This window comes from Balaenoptera ricei, chromosome 2, assembly GCF_028023285.1.
Source record: "Balaenoptera ricei isolate mBalRic1 chromosome 2, mBalRic1.hap2, whole genome shotgun sequence".
In the NCBI taxonomy this organism is placed as follows: Eukaryota; Metazoa; Chordata; class Mammalia; order Artiodactyla; family Balaenopteridae; genus Balaenoptera; species Balaenoptera ricei.
In genome coordinates, this window is record NC_082640.1 from 41,529,492 (window position 1) to 41,549,083 (window position 19,592).

Consider the following 19,592-nt stretch of genomic DNA (forward strand, 5'->3'; position numbering starts at 1 on the left):
GAGATGGGGAAAAGTAACTGCAGGATTCTCTGCTCTCTACCAGAGGCAGCCCTCAAAAAAGCTGCGCGAGATGCGAGATGCTCTCCACCCTCGGTAAATCCCTCTCAGTCACGCTAACCTCACTGGGAGTGCAACAAATTCCAGCAACTTTTCCAGCGCCGGGCTCGGGCTCCGTTCACCCTGCCTCCTCCCATCTCCCTTAAATAATGGCTGCGCGAATGCCTCCGGGACCGTCTTCGGCTAATTTCCTTCAAGACATGCAAGCTGCTAACGCTGGGAAGCACAGATAGTGTGGAATAGCAAATATGGCTAAAATTAGATTAAAATAACCTCCTGATAAACAAATTACTCACCGAAAATAAATATTGGGCTAGCGCGGCCAAGATAACTAAAAGAACAGCACCACCACATGGCAGGAAGAGGAAGTACATGAGCTGCGGTCTGTGGCCAGGGACGATCAGCCCCCCCACCCCAACTCGGGGGGGTGGGGTGGGGTGGGGCGGGGCCTGACAAAGCCAGCAGGGAAAGGGAACGAGCAGCTGTAATCCTTCCCGGCCCTGTTCCCTTCTCCTCTCACTCACCCCATCATTCATCAGCCTCGCCTGATGCTCAGCCTCACAGCAGAGACTCTGGCCCTTCGCACAGCCATGTTGGTGTGGGGCACCTCTCACTGGGTCCCCTTCAGATACTTGTATGGGATGGACCGTGTGATGCTCTTTTCTAAACTAAATGACAGATGCTCCCACCACAAAAAAAAAAAAAAAAAAAAAAAATCCTTCTAATACTTAGAAAGTATTTATTTAGCTTCCTTTCCGATTTTGATCTTATCTTCTTTGGGCTAAATAAACCTACCCTTGTTCGTCTCTCCTTGGTACGCACAGAGCTCAGGTCCCAGGGTCTACAGCAGGTAAGCTCTGTAGCCCAACCTCTCCAGGCCTCAGTTCCTACACCTGTGAAATGGTGATGATGATACCCCCTTACTAGGCACGTACATGCAGTGGTATATACAGTGGCTGACACGCTAAGCAGTCGATAAATGGTAGACGTCTGTGTTGTCGTTTCAATCCCACCATGTGACAGATGTAGTTTGCTAGTCTGCATTCATACAAAGTCGATCACAGCAGTCCATCCCAGTGTGACAAATGCAAAACTCTAGCAATATTACTTGAAGCAGATTTCTGGATCATCACAGAAATATAGGGCTTGCTTCTCCAGAAGTTACGATGGCAGAAAGGACGTCGGGTCTACAATCACACCACAGTTTGATTCCTTCTGGGTACAGGAATTGGGCTGGCCTCTTCATTAAGGCATATTGAAAGCAAATGTATGAGGCTTAAGTCATGAAACTGGAATCCTTCCTTAGTTAACATTAGTGTGTTAGAGGTTCTCTGGGTACAGCTCAATGTGAGGTGTGCGGGCTATGATAGGGACCCCAGTGCCCGTGGAGGTAGACCCTGCAGGGAAAATACGTGCATACGTACACAAAAATGCATACACACAAACACATATGCAAAAATATAGGACTCATTGATTACAGTATAGTTAGTTCTTAGTTATAGTTAGCATATTTATAGTTAGTATAAATATAGTGAAAAGGTTTAACTGGAAACCTAACCCTGGGCAGAGATGGGGGGTTGTCAATACCCTTGACAGAGACATTTGTGCTGAGACAAAAGAAAGAACCAGTGTTAGCTGGACAGGAAACTTTCCAAGTCTCAGAGATCTAGGTGGGTCACTCACTCTCTCTGGTCCTCAGTTTCCCTGTGTGAAAATGAGGAGAGGGGTGGATAAGACCAACAGCTTTCTGGGATCTAGACAACAATTTGTATTGTAGTCATCAAACTCACTAAGAGACTAGATCTTAATTATTCCAACCACTAAAAAGAAATGATAATTTTGTGACATGACAGAGGTATAAATTATTGCTATAATAGCAATATAGAAATATAGATGTAGCAAATCTATAATGTAATCTATAATGTAAATCTATAATGTAAGTGTGTTACGTTTACACAATGTTAAGTGTCAAATATATTTCAATTTTTAAAAAGGTTAGTAGTTTTGTGGGTTCTCAGGGAGCCCTATATTTTTGTGAATGTGTCTCAGAGGCCACCTTAGGGGAGAATCATTGGGAAATGGACAGACAGGGCTCTGAGTTCTCTACTCAAAAAAAAAATGTTTGAACACCACTGCATGAAGCAACCTCGAAGGTCTTTTCCAGCTCTAATGGTCTGACTCCATGGCCCCCATCTGGAAACTGAAGGGGAAACACTCCGTGGGCAGAACCCTGGGGCACCAGGCTTGTCCAGGCAGCCTGGGAAGTCAGGAGGACAGATTCCAGGCCCCATGGGAACACAGACTGTACATGTGAGCCCTGTGAAGTCTGTGCCACCCTACGGCTACTGGTGTATGTCAGAAGTTCAAAGGAATCACACTGCCAACCATCCTAAAACATTGATGCCATTTTGAGAACTCCTCAGAGCTCCTGGAACTCCTACAAAAGCCACAGTTAGGGCTTTTCAAACGTGGCCCCTTCTCTGACATTTTGCTGTAGAGCAACTATCTGGCCACCAAGTCCTCCAGTCCCTACGCTGCTGATTGCCAGGCCATAGCAGAGGACCGCTGAGAGCTTGAGGTGTCTCTCCATGATCAGGACTCTGGGAACCAGAAGTCCCCTCCTTCCTATACCCCCCCTAGCAACAGGCTGTGCTGTCCCCGTGAGCCAGCCGGGCAGAGCTTACCGAGGAAGACCACAGAGCATCTCCTCTTCCTGCCAAACTTCCCGCTAGCTCCCTTGCATCTCTCCCTCCCTTCTTTCTTCCCTGTCTCCCTCCCTTTATTAACTCACTTTCCCATTCCCAGCACCCTCTCCATTGCCCCAACTTATGCAAACTCCCAGACTTCTCTGAATGCTAATGCTGAAGTCGGAGAGTGGTCTGAAATAGACCTATCATCCTCTTATTCAGATGTAGGGCCTGAACCAGAAAGTGCTTCAGGTCTTTCCTTGTTGCGAGAATGTGACCTTTAAAGCTGGGCAGCAAGGTTACTACCAAGGCGTTACGTGAAGATTCATCCCTGGAGCCAGTAGAGATCAGGCAGAATCCCACGGGGCACGCTCATTCCAAGCACCACTGCCAGGCCACCACTTCTCCAAACTGCATTTATACCTAATGCTCACAAAAGGGTGTTAGGGAGCAGAAAGAAAGAGGGAGAGGTGGAGAGGCCAATGAGAAAGGAGAAGAAGATGAGGGGAAAAAAAGGAAGAAGAGACACAGAAGTCCAGGTAGAGACACAGATAAAAGAGAGAAAGGCAGAGTGGATGCAGACAGCAAAAGGGACAGGGGCACATGGATGGACCTAGAGATTATCATACTAAGTGAAATGAGTCAGAAAGAGAAAGACAAACACCATATGATGTCGCTTATATGTGGAATCTAAAATATGACACAAATGCTGTATAGCACAGGGAACTCGACTCGATACTCTGTAATGACCTATATGGGAAAAGAATCTAAAAAAAAGTGGATATATGTATATGTATAACTGATTAACTTTGCTGTACAGCAGAAACTAACACAACATTGTAAATCAACGACAGTCCAATAAAAATTTTAAAAATAAATAAATAAACTAGACACAACTTGGTTTAAAAATAAAATAAAATAAAATATGAAACAAAAACAGACTCACGGATATAGAGAACAGACTTGTGGTTACCAAGGAGGAGGGGCATTGGGGGAGGGATGGACTGGGAGTTTGGGGTTAGTAGATACAGATTATTACATATAGGATGGATAAACAATAAGGTCCTACTGTATTACACAGGGAACTATATTCAATATCCTGGGAAAAACCATAATGGAAAGGAATATAAAAAAGAATGTATATATGTGTATAACTGAGTCACTTTGCTGTACACCAGAAATTAACACATTCTAAATCAACTATACTTCAATAAAGAAATAAATTTTTTAAAAAAAACGGACAGGGGCAAAGGACCATGTGTTATTTTGATTTATTAGAGAAAAAATTGCCTGCAATAGAAGCATTATTTATTCATCAAAGTCTTATTAAGTTTTGGTAATAAAAAGCTAAATGTTTTTGTGCAGGATAAAGCATAAAAGGGCAAAACTTTCAATACAGGAAAATGTAGTGTTTGCACATGCGTAGGTAGAGAGAGAGGAACTGATACAATAAAAGTATGGAATCTGGATTAGACCATTCTAGCCCACATACATACAAAAAGGACCCTTGAATGAGCAATGACTTTAATTTTTAGGATCCTAAATTTCAGAAATTATTGGAAAAGAGGCCTAGGACTTCCAAGGCCTTATTTTACATGCTGTTCCTCGGAAAAGGAAAGAGATGAGAGCTGTCTTTTGGTTCGTTTCTCTCTGTCCGCCATCTACCTTTCCTACATTGGCTTCTCATGCAATAGCTGCTTGATGGAAGAAAGGGCTGAGACAAAATAACAAAATTGTTCTAATGCAACCCGGTCCTCTTTCCTTTTCTTTCTGTTGTTATGGTGGGCAGCTCCAAGGCTCCCAGATCCCTCAGCCCTGCTCTCCCTGTTACTGGTGAGGATTGCCTCCCACCACCCACTACGTCATAGGGCCTCGTTGACCTAAGATTACCAAGCCCACCCATGTTTACTGCCCCCAAGGTAGTAGATATGTCCTTCTGGCTCTATTTTAACTGGGGAATGTTCTCCTTTTGTAACGCAATTATAGAGATATACTAAAATGGCCAACTTTTATACTGATAAGTATCAAGGCCAGAATAATCACCAGCTAAAAAGAGTTTGCTTTCAGGAGATAAAGGTTCACATAAATATTCCCAGATATCAGTGCCAGATGGTGAGGGTTTGAATTTTAGACAGAAACTGACTTCCTGCATTTAGGTTCAGTGGACACAAACTCATCTGGGATGTAAATTGACAGACATTCGATGTCAAGTCTTACTTATGCATGAAGGCATTTGAAGACAACTAGAGAATTCCATGACACTCATCTCCCCCACAGCAACCCCAGCCTAAGTGCAGTGGTACTATCCATACCCAGACCTTACATGCCACATAATACTTTGGTTAGGCTGGTAGAACAAAGATGGCAACTGCTCCTCCCCAAATCCATGAAAGACTTTGCTATTTAAACACAGCACTCTTGAACGTTCCTACATTGTTTGTGGGAACTGGTGCAGCCACTGTGGAAAACAGTATGGAGGTTCCTCAAAAAGCTAAAAATAGAACTACCATATGACTCAGCAATTCCACTCCTGGTGTATATCCAAAAAGAAAACAAAACACTAATTCAAAAAGATACATGCATCCCAATGTTCATAGCAGCATTACTTATGATTGCCAAGATATGGAAGCAACCTAAGTGTCCATCAACAGATGAATGGATAAAGAAGATGTGGTATATACATATACAATGGAATACTATGCAGCCATAAAAAAGAATGAAAATTTGCCATTTGCAGCAACTTGTATGGACTTGGGGGGTATTATGCTAAATGAATAAGTCAGACAGAGAAAGACAAATACTGTATGCTATCACTTATATGTGGAATCTAAAAAAACAATACAACAAACTAGTGAATATAACAACAAAGAAGCAGACTCACAGATATAGAGAACAAACTAGTGGTTACCAGTAGGGAGAGGGAAGTGGGGAGGGGCAGTATAGGGGTATGAGATTAAGAGGTACAAATTTTAGGTATAAAATAATCTACAAAGATGTATTGTACAACACAGGGAATATAGCCAATATTTCATAATAACTATAAATGGAATATAACCTTTAAAAATTGTGAATCACTATATTGTGTACCTGTGACTTATATAATACTGTACATCAACTATACTTCAATAAAAAATAAATTTAAAAAAGAAAAAACAGCCCTCTTGCCTGCTGAGCTCAAATATGATCTCAGAATCCTTCTACCCACACATGGGAGTTGGCACTTGCAATGGAAATTTCTGCTGTCCTTGTTCTAAGATGCTCTAGATCTCTAGAACCTGATCCCTCCCAAGTAACTTCTGCATGTTCATAAAGACTTTCTGCCATCGTATTCTTACTTCATGTGAACCCACAGGAATGACACCAGTGCTGGGGAATTTAAGATCAATTATGCAAGAAGAGCATTTCTATGAAATACCAATAAAGGTATTTGGGAGGGATCATTTGAGACCCTGAATGAGCTTCAGCTAATGTGTGGTCAAATATGCATCAGTGATTCTCAGAAGGAGGCAATTTTGACATCCCAGGGGACAATTAGCAGTGTCTAGAGACAAATTTTAGTCATTATAACTGGCAGTGGCACCTGGTGAGAAAAGGCCAGGGATGCCGCTAAACATTCCAAAATGCACAGGACAGGCCTCAACAACTAAGAATTATCCAGTTCAAAATGCAAGGATGTTAAGGTTGAGAAACCCTGATAGACATGAAGGCTGAGTATTTAGTGGTAGAAAGAACATAAGAGAAGTTCTCATCCAACTCTCTCGTGTTAGGATGAACCTGAGACTCAGACAAAAGTCTATGTGGACAGCTCAGCAGAATTAGCAAACAACCTTATACATCCTTCTAATGGGACAATAAAACTTGCTTTATATGTGGAGGATGGCAGGCTATCATTTCCCTGACAGTCTATTTGTATAGTCAAACAGAGATTAGAACTAATATCATTGGTTCTATGCATGGGTCGTTGGATTCAGTAGTAGAGTGTAGTAGGGGGCGGTATTGCCTTTTTTATACATGTAAATATTATAAATCATTCATTCACTTAAACATTTAGTACACAAATATGTATTTTAGGCTTTTTATTGTGCTGATGCAAGTAATACAACAATCAGCAAAGATGACCCTTGCCCTCAAAAGTTTGCAATCTGCTGGGAGAGATGGGCAACAGCAAATTCAATGCAGCGTAATCAATGTTGTGTTGGGAGAGCCTATGGGAGCATAGAGGAAGGGCATCCAGCCTGGTCTTGGTAGCCAGGGAAAGTGCTTTCAGAGGGAATGAGGTCTGAGCTGAGCTCTGGAGGGAGAGTAGAAGTTAGAAACTCTAAAACTGAGCCCCTAGTGCAGTGCACTCCATTTGCTAAGCACAACTAGTGCGTTGGAAACCCAGTTAATGCTCTAAGCCTGAATCAGACAGTATTTGCACTGGCTATTGGTTTCTCCTGGGCCCATGCATCATGTTTCACACAGAAATAGTTAATAACTGTCATGTGACTACATTCAGATTTTTACACATGGTGTATCAGGACACTCAACTCTGAGCTTCAGGGGTGTGTGTGTATGGATAGAAAAATAAGTCAGCCTTTCTCAGCTAGTGTAAACAGCTCTTTGCAGGAAACTGCTCTCAGCCGGAAGCCCCTTTCTCGTCACTTTAGCAAAGCTAGATTGTAACTAACTTTTTTTTTGGTATTTTTATTGGAATATAGTTGATTTACAATGTTATGTTAGTTTCAGGTGTACAGCAAAGTGAATCAGTTATACATACACATATATCCACACTTTTTAAGATTCTTTTCCCATATAGGTCATTACAGATTATTGAGTAGAGTTCCCTGTGCTATACTGTAGGTCCTTATTAGTTATCTATTTTATATATAGTAGTGTGTATATGTCAATCCCAATCTCCCAATTTATCCCTCCCCAACCCTTTCGCTGCTGGTAACCATAAGTTTGTCTTCTACATCTGTGACTCTATATCTCTTTTGTAAATAAGTTCGTTTGCATCATTTAACTAACTTTTAAATCAGGCACCCCAATTCTCTACCATCTCCGGCCCAAGTACACCTTTCAAATCTTTTAATCACACAATACCTTGCCTAACTCATCGGTTCTTTCCATAGATCAAAGAAGTAGAAATGAAGAATAAGTAACTAACAGATGACCAGATCTCTTCCCTAGCTTCCCCGTCAGTAATCTCCCCAACAGACTGTGTGACCAAACTGCATGAACAAGGTAACATCTTAGAGAAAGATCACCGGAAGTCTACAAGCCTTCACGCAGTGAGGGATGGTGATGATTCTGACCCCCTATCTCAATGACTAACTGAGATTACTTCCCTCCTTCCCTTTAAAAGTATCATGGACGAGGGCTTCCCTGGTGGCGCAGTGGTTAAGAATCCTCCTGCCAATGCAGGCGCCAAGGGTTCAAGCCCTGGTCTGGGAAGTTCCCACATGCCGCGGAGCAATGAAGCCCGTGCGCCACAACTACTGAGCCTGCGCTCTAGAGCCCAAAAGCCACAACTACTGAGTCCTTGTGCCCCAACTACTGAAGCCCGCACGCCTAGAGCCCGTGCTCCGCAACAAGAGAAGCCACCGCAATGAGAAGCCCACACACCGCAACGAAGAGTAGCCCCCGCTCACCGCAACTGGAGAAAGCACGCACGCAGCAAGGAAGACCCAACGCAGCCAAAAATAAATAAATAAAATAAATAAATAAATTTAAAAAAAATAAAGTATCATGGACGAATCTTCAGAGGTGGTTTTGTGGGGAGGCTGAGTCTACCATCTCCCCAGATCGCCAGCATTCTGATTAAAGGCATCTTTCCTTTCTACCAACATTTGTGAGTATGTAATTGATTTTGTAAGCAGCAAGCAGCAGGACCCCCACCCCCTGCATTTGATAACACTAGCAGGGCTCTGTCCCCATGAAACATCAGGCCTCTACTGCCAAAGCTGGGTAGGGAGGATACAGGAGAAAGCTACTTTCCTAAGGCACAGCACTCGCCGGCTGGCTTACCCAGCCTTTCTCAGTACCTTTACTTCCTGCAATCCAAGAACTTTCTCACCTTGCTTCCTCAAATACCTGGTGTTATAATCAGGTGAGCAGACAGAGTGAGCAGGTAAATAATGAAAACCCAGATGTCAAACCTGAGTCAAGTTCAGTATGGAGAATGAACCGTTCTCTCCCCATAACCCTCAGGTAACACTTTCTCCCCGCCTCTTATCTCGAGGGCTTCCTAACCCCTCACTCTTCACTCCCCCAACCTGCTCTAACAACCTTCACTCTCCCTGCAGGTCAGGCAGCTGTGGATAGACTTGTGTACTGTATCAAGTTCCAACAAAGCAAATGAATTCAAGCTTCAATTATTTTTTCAGTCTACAAAGGGAAGCACTATGTGATGTGACTCTTTCTCTGCACTTAGAGTTGACAGAGATATATGGTTGGGGGGAGAAGGTGTTTTGATTTTTATTTATTTATTTGTAAGTTTTATTAAAGTTCACCTATTACCCACATGCCTCGGGCTCCCTAAAGAGAAACAAATATCACAATTGAAGCAGCTGGTTTCCAAGGTGCCAAATTAAAATAGATGAAGAGGTAAGGAGGAGAAAAACATAAAAACATTAAGCTGAAACTTCTTCACTCCCAAGTGCATGGTGCCTTCTACTATATTGCACATATGAAATTGACTCCCAATGTAATTAGACCAGAGCTAAAGGCAAAAAAAAAAAAAAAATTCTCAAATTATTCAGACTCCCAGAGCTATTCTTTTGCAATCACTCAAGTAACTGAGAAAAGAGCCAATATTTTAATATAAATTTGTTATCAGCATCTACACTGTCCAAGCGATTCCAACACCCCATCTGCCCAAGAACATAGTCACTAGCTGAGTTGTGAATCAAAGGCAAGAATCATGCTTCCCACCCACTGTCATAAACTTTTCTTCCATAGGACAATCCCACTGGAACCTGCAATTTATTCCAACAGTCCTTAAAAGCTGCTGGTCCAATTAGAAGGAGCTGGAGAGTTCCTCGGGTCTGCAGTAGACAACATACTCCAGTTAGAATCAATTGTCTTGGCAGCATTATGAATGGCACCTCCACAGAGAGAGAGATTAACTCTCTCTTTGCAGCCCCGAGTTAGAACAGCCTTAATATCCTCCATCTCACCCCAAAGATCCAGGAATGGCTCTATTGCCTTCCAGGTTGAAAATGAGCCATGGAGACAGAAGAGCATCTTTCACTGAACTCAGAGGGGAAAGAAATAACCACGTTTCAAAAGAGGCACTTACTGGATTTCAGCAATGCTGCCAGAACTTCAGTGGCTGCCCTGGGGAAAGAGAAAGAAAAGTGGAAAAGTCAATGCTCAATGGTCTTTTTGTCAGCCCATGGATCCCATAGCTGGCTGGCTCATTGCTGCCACATAACTGCCCCATTATTAACCAGGTAGCAGGCATTCCATTGATTCTACTGCTGACCATTAAAGGGGCACAAATGTAGAAATCACGCTGAGTGAAGTGTCTGTCTTGCAAATGGGTCTCAGGAGTCCCTTCCTCTGCTGAAAGTCTCTTCCCCTCCCCATCTTGCCTCCCACCTTCCACCAACTTCCTCACGCTGTGCTCCTTCCAGCCAGAACTCTTACAGTCCCTTGATTTATACCTGGAAACCCTGGGGACTCTGGAGAATGGGTTGAGAGGGGGTGAGACTTGGAGGTTGAGTGAGTACAGCAGTGCACTGCAAACTTCTTGAAACACTCATGGCCCTGGGAACACACTAGAAAACATTCACACATTGGAGAGCGAAGCTGGTTCCTTAGGGAAAAAAATGGTTACATTGCATTTTCCTTCCAAATTCACTGTTTTCTTCCATGAAGGAATTTGACAGCCTTTGCAGTGAGGGGAGGCATACAGAATGAAAATGTATTTGGTTCAGGTCTTAGTGACCCTTCAGTCTACTCCCTGAGCCTGGGAAGGTCACACAAAGACCCACTTACAGGGCAGAGGAAAACTTCATGGCACTGAGGACACTGTGGGAGAGAGAATGTGTACTTTTTTAAATTAAAGAATAGAAGTATTATGCACAGCCCTACTAACTTATCCTTAAGGCCTGTTAAACAGTGATATGTCCCCAGCACCCTTCAGAGAACTGGGGGAACAGGCCAAAGAGGCTAGATCACCCTTCCAAGATTACATAGACATGTGAGCAGAACTGGGGCCTCAAACCCAGGAATCTCACTTCCCATCTTTGCTTCCTCCACATCCATTGTTCTCCAGAATCTCTCTCGGTACTTTCTTTGCCCTGATCTCTGCCCAGTTGATAAGGGACAATTCTCTTTGCAATATATTATTTACTATTGAGCAATAGAGCTGACAGTAAAAAAATAATAATAATAACAAAGGAATGAATGAAAATAAACTAAAACAGAAAGTAGGCACTTGAAACCTTACTGCTTCCCATAACCCACAAGGGAATCCTGCAAAGCAGTGGCCTGAAACTCACTGGTGCAAACCCATGTCTGGGATGACCCCCAGCTCTGTGAGATCCAAACAACTGCAGCGCAGTCGTAAAGAACACAAGGCTAGTTTTCACCGATAGACTACATCATTTCTCCTTCCCAACCACGATTTCCTCTAATCAACTTTCAGCTTCCTCAGCTACCCTCTTTTGTAACATGACATAGTGCTGTTGCAGGAAGGAGGACCTCTTCCAAGGCCTGAGAAGGGGACCCCTTCTTGTCTAACACTTGGAAATGAATGTCCAAGGAGACAAAGTTGTCTCTTGCTGCTAGACAACTCATGCAAGTGGTTACCATCATGCCTGGCTAAGGTGGGCAGTTTCGGCCAACGGTTCCCTAACAGTGGGGCAACAGTGGATTTAAGAAAGGGCACTTTGAAGGTGTTGCTGGCAGCCCAAGCCAGTGTGGAAAATCTGTGAGCCACAGTGCAGAGGGCCTGGCTTGGGTTGGGACAAAATGAAAATCAGTACTTTGGGGAAAAGCAGAGTAGCCATATTGAGTTCATCAGAGGAGGTTAGCAGAGAAGAATGAAACCACAGAAGCAAGAAAAGAAAGAATGGGGATGTCCCAAGCAAAACACCTAGCCAGGTCCTTAGATCACAGGCCAGGTCTTAGGGCAACTCTGCATTTCTGATTTGCATGGCACATTTGTTTGGGCGAGTTCACCATGGAGGTAGGGCTATGTTAGATAACAGTTTTATGAGTGATACACTGCTGGTGGGGAGGAACAGGCTGCAGGCAGGTTAGGAAGATCTGAGGTGACAGGGTCCCCAGCCAAAAGAGTGACGTAGAGGAAGAAGGAAGAGAGAGGGGTTAAAGGGAAGTTTAGAGTCCTGCTACTCAAAGCATGGGTCTCCCACCTGCAGCTTCATATTTCCTGAGAGCTAAATAGAAATGCAGACTCTCAAGCCCCATCTCTGTCCTGCTGAATCAGTACATTTATTCTAGCAGATAATTCACACGCACATTAACCTTTGAGAACAACTGGTTTAGAGGACAGGGTCAATCTGGCTCAGTTACTCTTTGATGTTGTGAGGAAGATACAAGGTGACTCCCAGATCTCAGAAGGTAGCTAATAGTATGATAACACAATAAATAAACATGAATCCAAACAGTGACATGATATAGCAGAAAATACATGGTAAGTGTCACATTAGTAAAAGATGGAAGAGAAGCAAGAAGAACTACAATCCTTCAGTCTGTGGAACAAAAACCACATTCACAGAAAGATAGACAAGATGAAAAGGCAGAGAGCTATGCATCAGATGAAGGAACAAGATAAAACCCCAGAAAAACAACTAAATGAAGTGGAGATAGGCAACCTTCTAGAAAAAGAATTCAGAATCATGATAGTGAAGATGATCCAGGACCTTGGAAAAAGAATGGAGGCAAAGGTTGAGAAGATGCAAGAAATGTTTAACAAAGATCCGGAAGAATTAAAGAACAAACAAACAGAGATGAACAATACAATAAATGAAATGAAAAATACACTAGAAGGAATCAATAGCAGAATAACTGAGGCAGAAGAAAGGATAAGTGACCTGGAAGACAGAATGGTGGAATTCACTGATGCAGAACAGAATAAAGAAAAAAGAATGAAAAGAAATGAAGACAGCCTAAGAGACCTCTGGCTGTCAATGCAAAAACATTCGCATTATAGGGGTCCCAGAAGGAGAAGAGAGAGAGAAAGGACCCAAGAAAATACTTGAAGAGATTATAGTTGAAAACATCCCTAACATGGGAAAGGAAATAGCCACCCAAGTCCAGGAAGTGCAGAGAGTCCCATACAGGATAAACCCAAGGAGAAACACGCTGAGACACATAGTAATCAAACTGGCAAAATTAAAGACAAAGACAAAGACAAATTATTGAAAGCAGCAAGGGAAAAACGACAAATAACATACAAGGGAACTCATAAGATTAACAGCTGATTTCTCAGCAGAAACTCTACAAGCCAGAAGGGAGTGGTATGATATACTTAAAGTGATGAAAGGGAAGAACCTACAACCAAGATTGCTCAACACAGCAAGGATCTCATTCAGATTCAATGGAGAAATCAAAAGCTTTACAGACAAGCAAAAGCTAAGAGAATTCAGCACCACCAAAACAGCTCTACGACAACTGCTAAAGGAACTTTTCTAAGTAGGAAACACAAGAGAAGAAAAGGACCTACAAAAACAAACCCAAAACAATTGAGAAAATGGTCATAGGAACATACATAACGATAATCACCTGAAATGTGAATGGACTAAATGCTCCAACCAAAAGACACAGGCTTGTTGAATGGATACAAAACCAAGACCTATATATATGCTGTCTAGAAGAGACCCACTTCAGATCTAGGGACACATACAGACTGAAAGTGAGGGGATGGAAAAAGATATTCCATGCAAATGGAAATCAAAAGAAAGCTGGAGTAGCAATACTCATATCAGGTAAAAGAGACTTTACAATAAAGAATGTTACAAGAGACAAGGAAGGACACTACATAATGATCAAGGGATCAATCCAAGAAGAAGATATAACAATTATAAATATATATGCACCCAACATAGGAACACCTCAATACATAAGGCAACTGCTAACAGCTATAAAAGAGGAAATTGAAAGTAACACAATAATAGTGGGGGACTTTAACACCTCACTTACACCAATGGACAGATCATCCAAAATGAAAATAAATAAGGAAACAGAAACTTTAAATGACACAATAGACCAGATAGACTTAACTGATATTTATAGGACATTCCATTCAAAAACAGCAGATTACACTTTCTTCTCAAGTGCACATGGAAAATTCTCCAGGATAGATCATATCTTGGGTCACAAATCAAGCCTCAGTAAATTTTAAAAAATTTAAATCATATCAAGCATCTTTTCTGACCAAAACGCTATGAGATTAAAAATAACTTACAGGGGAAAAAACGTAAAAACACAGACATGGAGGCTAAGCAATACATTACTAAATAACCAAGAGATCACTGAAGAAATCAAAGAGGAAATTAAAAAATACCTAGAGACAAATGACAATGAAAACACAGCGATCCAAAACCTATAGGAGGGAGGAGAGAAGATGGCGGAAGAGTAAGACGCGGAGATCAACTTCCTTCCCACAGGTACAGTAGAAATACATCTACAAGTGGAACTGCTCCTACAGAACACCCACTGAACGCTGGCAGAAAACGTCAGAACTCCCAAAAGGCAAGAAACTCCCCCCGTACTTGGGTAGGGCAAAAGAAAAAAGAAATAACAGAGACAAAAGAATAGGGATGGCACCTGCACCAGTGGGAGGGAGCTGTGAAGGAGGAAAGATTTCCACGCACTAGGAAGCCCCTTCGCGGGCAGAGACTGCGGGTGGCAGAGGGGGGAAGCTTCGGAGCCACGGTGGAGAGCGCAGCCACAGGGGTGCGGAGGGCAAAGCGGAGAGATTCCCGCACTTCCCGCACGGAGGCTCGGCGCTGACCAGCACTCACCAGCCCGAGAGGCTTGTCTGTTCAGCCGCCGGGGCGGGCGGGGCTGGGAGCTGAGGCTCGGGCTTCGGTCGGATCGCAGGGAGAGGACTGGGGTTGGCGGCGTGAACACAGCCTGAAGGGGTTAGTGCACCACAGCTGGCTGGGAGGGAGTCTGGGAAAAACTCTGCAGCTGCCGCAGAGGCAAGAGACTTTTTCTTGCCTCTTTGTTTCGTGGCGCGCAAGGAGAGGGGATTCAGAGCGCCGCCTAAACGAACTCCAGAGACTGGCGCGAGCCGCAGCTATCAGTGCGGACCCCAGAGACGGGCGTGAGACGCTGGGGCTGCTGCTGCCGCCTCCAAAAAGCCTGTGTGCGAGCACAGGTCACTCTCCACACCGCCCCTCCCTCCCGGGAGCCCGTGCAGCCCGCCACTGCCAGGGTCCCGTGATCCAGGGACAACATCCCCCGGGAGAACGCACTGCGCACCTCAGGTTGGTGCAACGTCACGCCAGCCTCTGACGCCGCAGGCTCGCCCCGCCTCCTCTGTACCCCTCCCTCCCCGTGGCCTGGGTGAGCCAGAGCCCCCGAAGCAGCTGCTCCTTTAACCCCGTCCTGTCTGGGTGGGGAAGAGATGCCCTCAGGTGACCTACACGCAGAGGTGTGTCCAAATCCAAAGCTGAACCCCGGGAGCTATGTGAACAAAGAAGAGAAAGGGAAATCTCTCCCAGCTGCCTCAGAAGCAGCGGATTAAAACTCCACAAACAACTTGATATGCCTGCATCTGTTGAATACCTGAATAGACAACAAATCATCCCAAATTCAGGAGGTGGACTTTGGGAGCAGGATATATTAATTTTTCCCCTTTTCCTTTTTTTTTGTGAGTGTATATGTATATGCTTCTGGGGGAGATTTTGTCTGTATAGCTTTGCTTTATAATAGCTTTATTTTACTTCACTATATTATAGCCTCTTTCTTTCTTTCTTTCTTTCTATTTTTTCTCCCCTTTACTCTGAGCCGTGTGGACGAAAGGCTCTTGGTGCTTCAGCCAGTCATCAGGGCCGTACCTCGGAGGTGGGAGAGCCAACTTCAGGACACTGGTCCACAAGAGACCTCCCAGCTCCACGTAATACCAAACGGCAAAAATCTCTCAGAGATCTCCATCTCAACAACAAGACCCAGCATCACTCAATGACCAGCAAGCTACAGTGCTGAACACCCTATGCCAAACAACTAGCAAGACAGGAACACAGCCCCATCCATTAGCAGACAGGCTGTCTAAAATCATAATAAGGCCACAGACACCCCAAAATACACCACCAGACGTGGACGTGCCCACCAGAAAGACAAGATCCAGCCTCATCCACCAGAGCTCAGGCACTAGTTCCCTCCACCAGGAAGCCTACACAACCCACTGAACCAACCTTAGCCACTGGGGACAGATACCAAAAACAACGGGAACTACAAACCTGCAACCTGTGATAAGGAGACCCCAAACACAGTAAGATAAGCAAAATGAGACGACAGAAAAACACACAGCAGATGAAGGAGCAGGGTCAAAACACACTAGACTTAACAAATGAAGAGGAAATAGGTAGTCTACCTGAAAAAGAATTCAGAATAATGATAGTAAGGATGATCCCAAATCTTGGAAATAGAATAGACAAAATGCAAGAAACATTTAACAAGGACGTAGAAGAACTAAAGAGGAACCAAGCAATGATGAAAAACACAATAAATGAAATTAAAAATACTCTAGATGGGATCAATAGCAGAATAACTGAGGCAGAAGAAAGGATAAGTGACCTGGAAGATAAAATGGTGGAAATAACTACTGCAGAGCAAGATAAAGAAAAAAGAATGAAAAGAACTGCGGACAGTCTCAGAGACCTCTGGGACAACATTAAACGCACCAACATTCGAATTATACGGGTCCCAGAAGAAGAAGAGAAAAAGAAAGGACCTGAGAAAATATTTGAAGAGATTATAGTTGAAAACTTCCCTAATATGGGAAAGGAAATAGTTATTCAAGTCCTGGAAGCACAGAGAGTCCCATACAGGATAAACCCAAGGAGAAACACGCCAAGACACATATTAATCAAACTGTCAAAAATTAAATATAAGGAAAACATATTAAAGGCAGCAAGGGAAAAAAAACAAATAACACACAAGGGAATCCCCATAAGGTTAACATCTGATCTTTCAGCAGAAACTCTGCAAGGCAGAAGGGAGTGGCAGGATATACTTAAAGTGATGAAGGAGAAGAACCTACAACCAAGATTACTCTACCCAGCAAGGATCTCACTCATATGTGATGGAGAAATTAAAACCTTTACAGACAAGCAAAAGCTGAGAGAGTTCAGCACCACCAAACCAGCTTTACAACAAATGCTAAAGGAACTTCTCTAGGCAAGAAACACAAGAGAAGGAAAACACCTACAATAACAAACCCAAAACATTTAAGAAAATGGGACTAGGAACATACATATCGATAATTACCTTAAATGTGAATGGATTAAATGCTCCCACCAAAAGACACAGGCTGGCTGAATGGATACAAAAACAAGGCCCATATATATGCTGTCTACAAGAGACCCACTTCAGACCTAGAGACACATACAGACTGAAAGTGAGGGGATGCAAAAAGATATTCCATGCAAATGGAAATCAAAAGAAAGCTGGAGTAGCAATTCTCATATCAGACAAAATAGACTTTAAAATAAAGACTATTACAAGAGACAAAGAAGGACACTATATAATGATCAAGGGATCGATCCAAGAGGAAGGTATAACAATTGTAAATATTTATGCACCCAACATAGGAGCACCTCAATACATAAGGCAAATACTAACAGCCATAAAAGGGGAAATCGACAGCAACACAATCATAGTAGGGGACTATAACAGCCCACTTTCACCAATGGACAGATCATCCAAAATGAAAATAAATAAGGAAACACAAGCTTTAAATGATACATTAAACAAGATGGACTTAATTGATATTTATAGGACATTCCACCCAAAAACAACAGAATACACATTTTTCTCAAGTGCGCATGGAACATTCTCCAGGATAGATCATATCTTGGGTCACAAATCAAGCCTTGGTAAATTTAAGAAAATTGAAATAGTATCAAGTATCTTTTCCGACCACAACGCTATGAGACTAGATATCAATTACAGGAAAAGATCTGTAAAAAATACAAACACATGGAGGCTACACAATACACTACTTAATAACGAAGTGATCACTGAAGAAATCAAAGGGGAAATCAAAAAATACCTAGAAACAAATGACAATGGAGATACGACGACCCAAAACCTATGGGACGCAGCAAAAGCAGTGCTAAGAGGGAAGTTTATAGCAATACAAGCCTACCTCAAGAAACAGGAAACATCTCGAATAAACAACCTAACCTTGCACCTAAAGCAATTAGAGAAAGAAGAACAAAAAAACCCCAAAGCCAGCAGAAGGAAAGAAATTATAAAGATCAGGTCAGAAATAAATGAAAAAGAAATGAAGGAAACAATAGCAAAAATCAATGAAACTAAAAGCTGGTTCTTTGAGAAGATAAACAAAATTGATAAACCATTAGCCAGACTCATCAAGAGAAAAAGGGAGAAGACTCAAATCAATAGAATTAGAAATGAAAAAGGAGAAGTAACCACTGACACTGCAGAAATACAAAAGATCATGAGAGATTACTACAAGCAACTCTATGCCAATAAAATGGACAACCTGGAAGAAATGGGCAGATTCTTAGAAATGCACAAACTGCCGAGACTGAACCAGGAAGAAATAGAAAATATGAACAGACCAATCACAAGCACTGAAATTGAAACTGTGATTAAAAACCTTCCAACAAACAAAAGCCCAGGACCAGATGGCTTCACAGGTGAATTCTATCAGACATTTAGAGAAGAGCTAACACCTATCCTTCTCAAACTCTTCCAAAATATTGCAGAGGGAGGAACACTCCCAAACTCATTCTACGAGGCCACCATCACCCTGATACCAAAACCAGACAAAGATGTCACAAAGAAAGAAAACTACAGGCCAATATCACTGATGAACATAGAAGCAAAAATCCTCAACAAAATACTAGCAAACAGAATCCAACAGCACATTAAAAGGATCATACACCATGATCAAGTGGGGTTTATCCCAGGAATGCAAGGATTCTTCAGTATACGCAAATCAATCAATGTGATACACCATATTAACAAATTGAAGGAGAAAAACCATATGATCATCTCAATAGATGCATAGAAAGCTTTCGACAAAATTCAACACCCATTTATGATAAAAGCCCTCCAGAAAGTAGGCATAGAGGGAACTTTCCTCAACATAATAAAGGCCATATATGACAAACCCACAGCCAACATTGTCCTCAATGGTGAAAAACTGAAACCATTTCCACTAAGATCAGGAACAAGACAAGGTTGCCCACTCTCACTACTATTATTCAACATAGTTTTGGAAGTGTTAGCCACAGCAATCAGAGAAGACAAAGAAATAAAAGGAATCCAAATCGGAAAAGAAGAAGTAAAGCTGTCACTATTTGCAGATGACCTGATACTATACATAGAGAATCCTAAAGATGCTACCAGAAAACTCCTAGAGCTAATCAATGAATTTGGTAAAGTAGCAGGATACAAAATTAATGCACAGAAATCTCTTGCATTTCTATACACTAATGACGAAAAATCTGAAAGTGAAATTAAGAAAACACTCCCGTTTACCATTGCAACAAAAAGAATAAAATATCTAGGAATAAACCTACCTAAGGAGACAAAAGACCTGTATGCAGAAAATTATAAGACACTGATGAAAGAAATTAAAGATGATACAAATAGATGGAGAGATATACCATGTTCCTGGATTGGAAGAATCAA

At 42.5% G+C, this 19,592-nt stretch overlaps 1 protein-coding gene across 5 annotated transcripts in view; it reads right to left on the reverse strand.

Annotated features, from left to right (window-relative positions):
* The window catches only part of AGBL1 (AGBL carboxypeptidase 1), an 805,162-nt gene that overhangs the window by 637,717 nt on the left and 147,853 nt on the right, over window positions 1-19,592 (reverse strand). For all 5 annotated transcript variants that reach the window (XM_059912528.1, XM_059912527.1, XM_059912526.1 and 2 more), the window contains exon 6: window positions 10,027-10,064. In XM_059912528.1, the coding sequence (XP_059768511.1) occupies window positions 10,027-10,064 (38 nt within the window). The remainder of the gene's footprint in view (window positions 1-10,026; window positions 10,065-19,592) is intronic.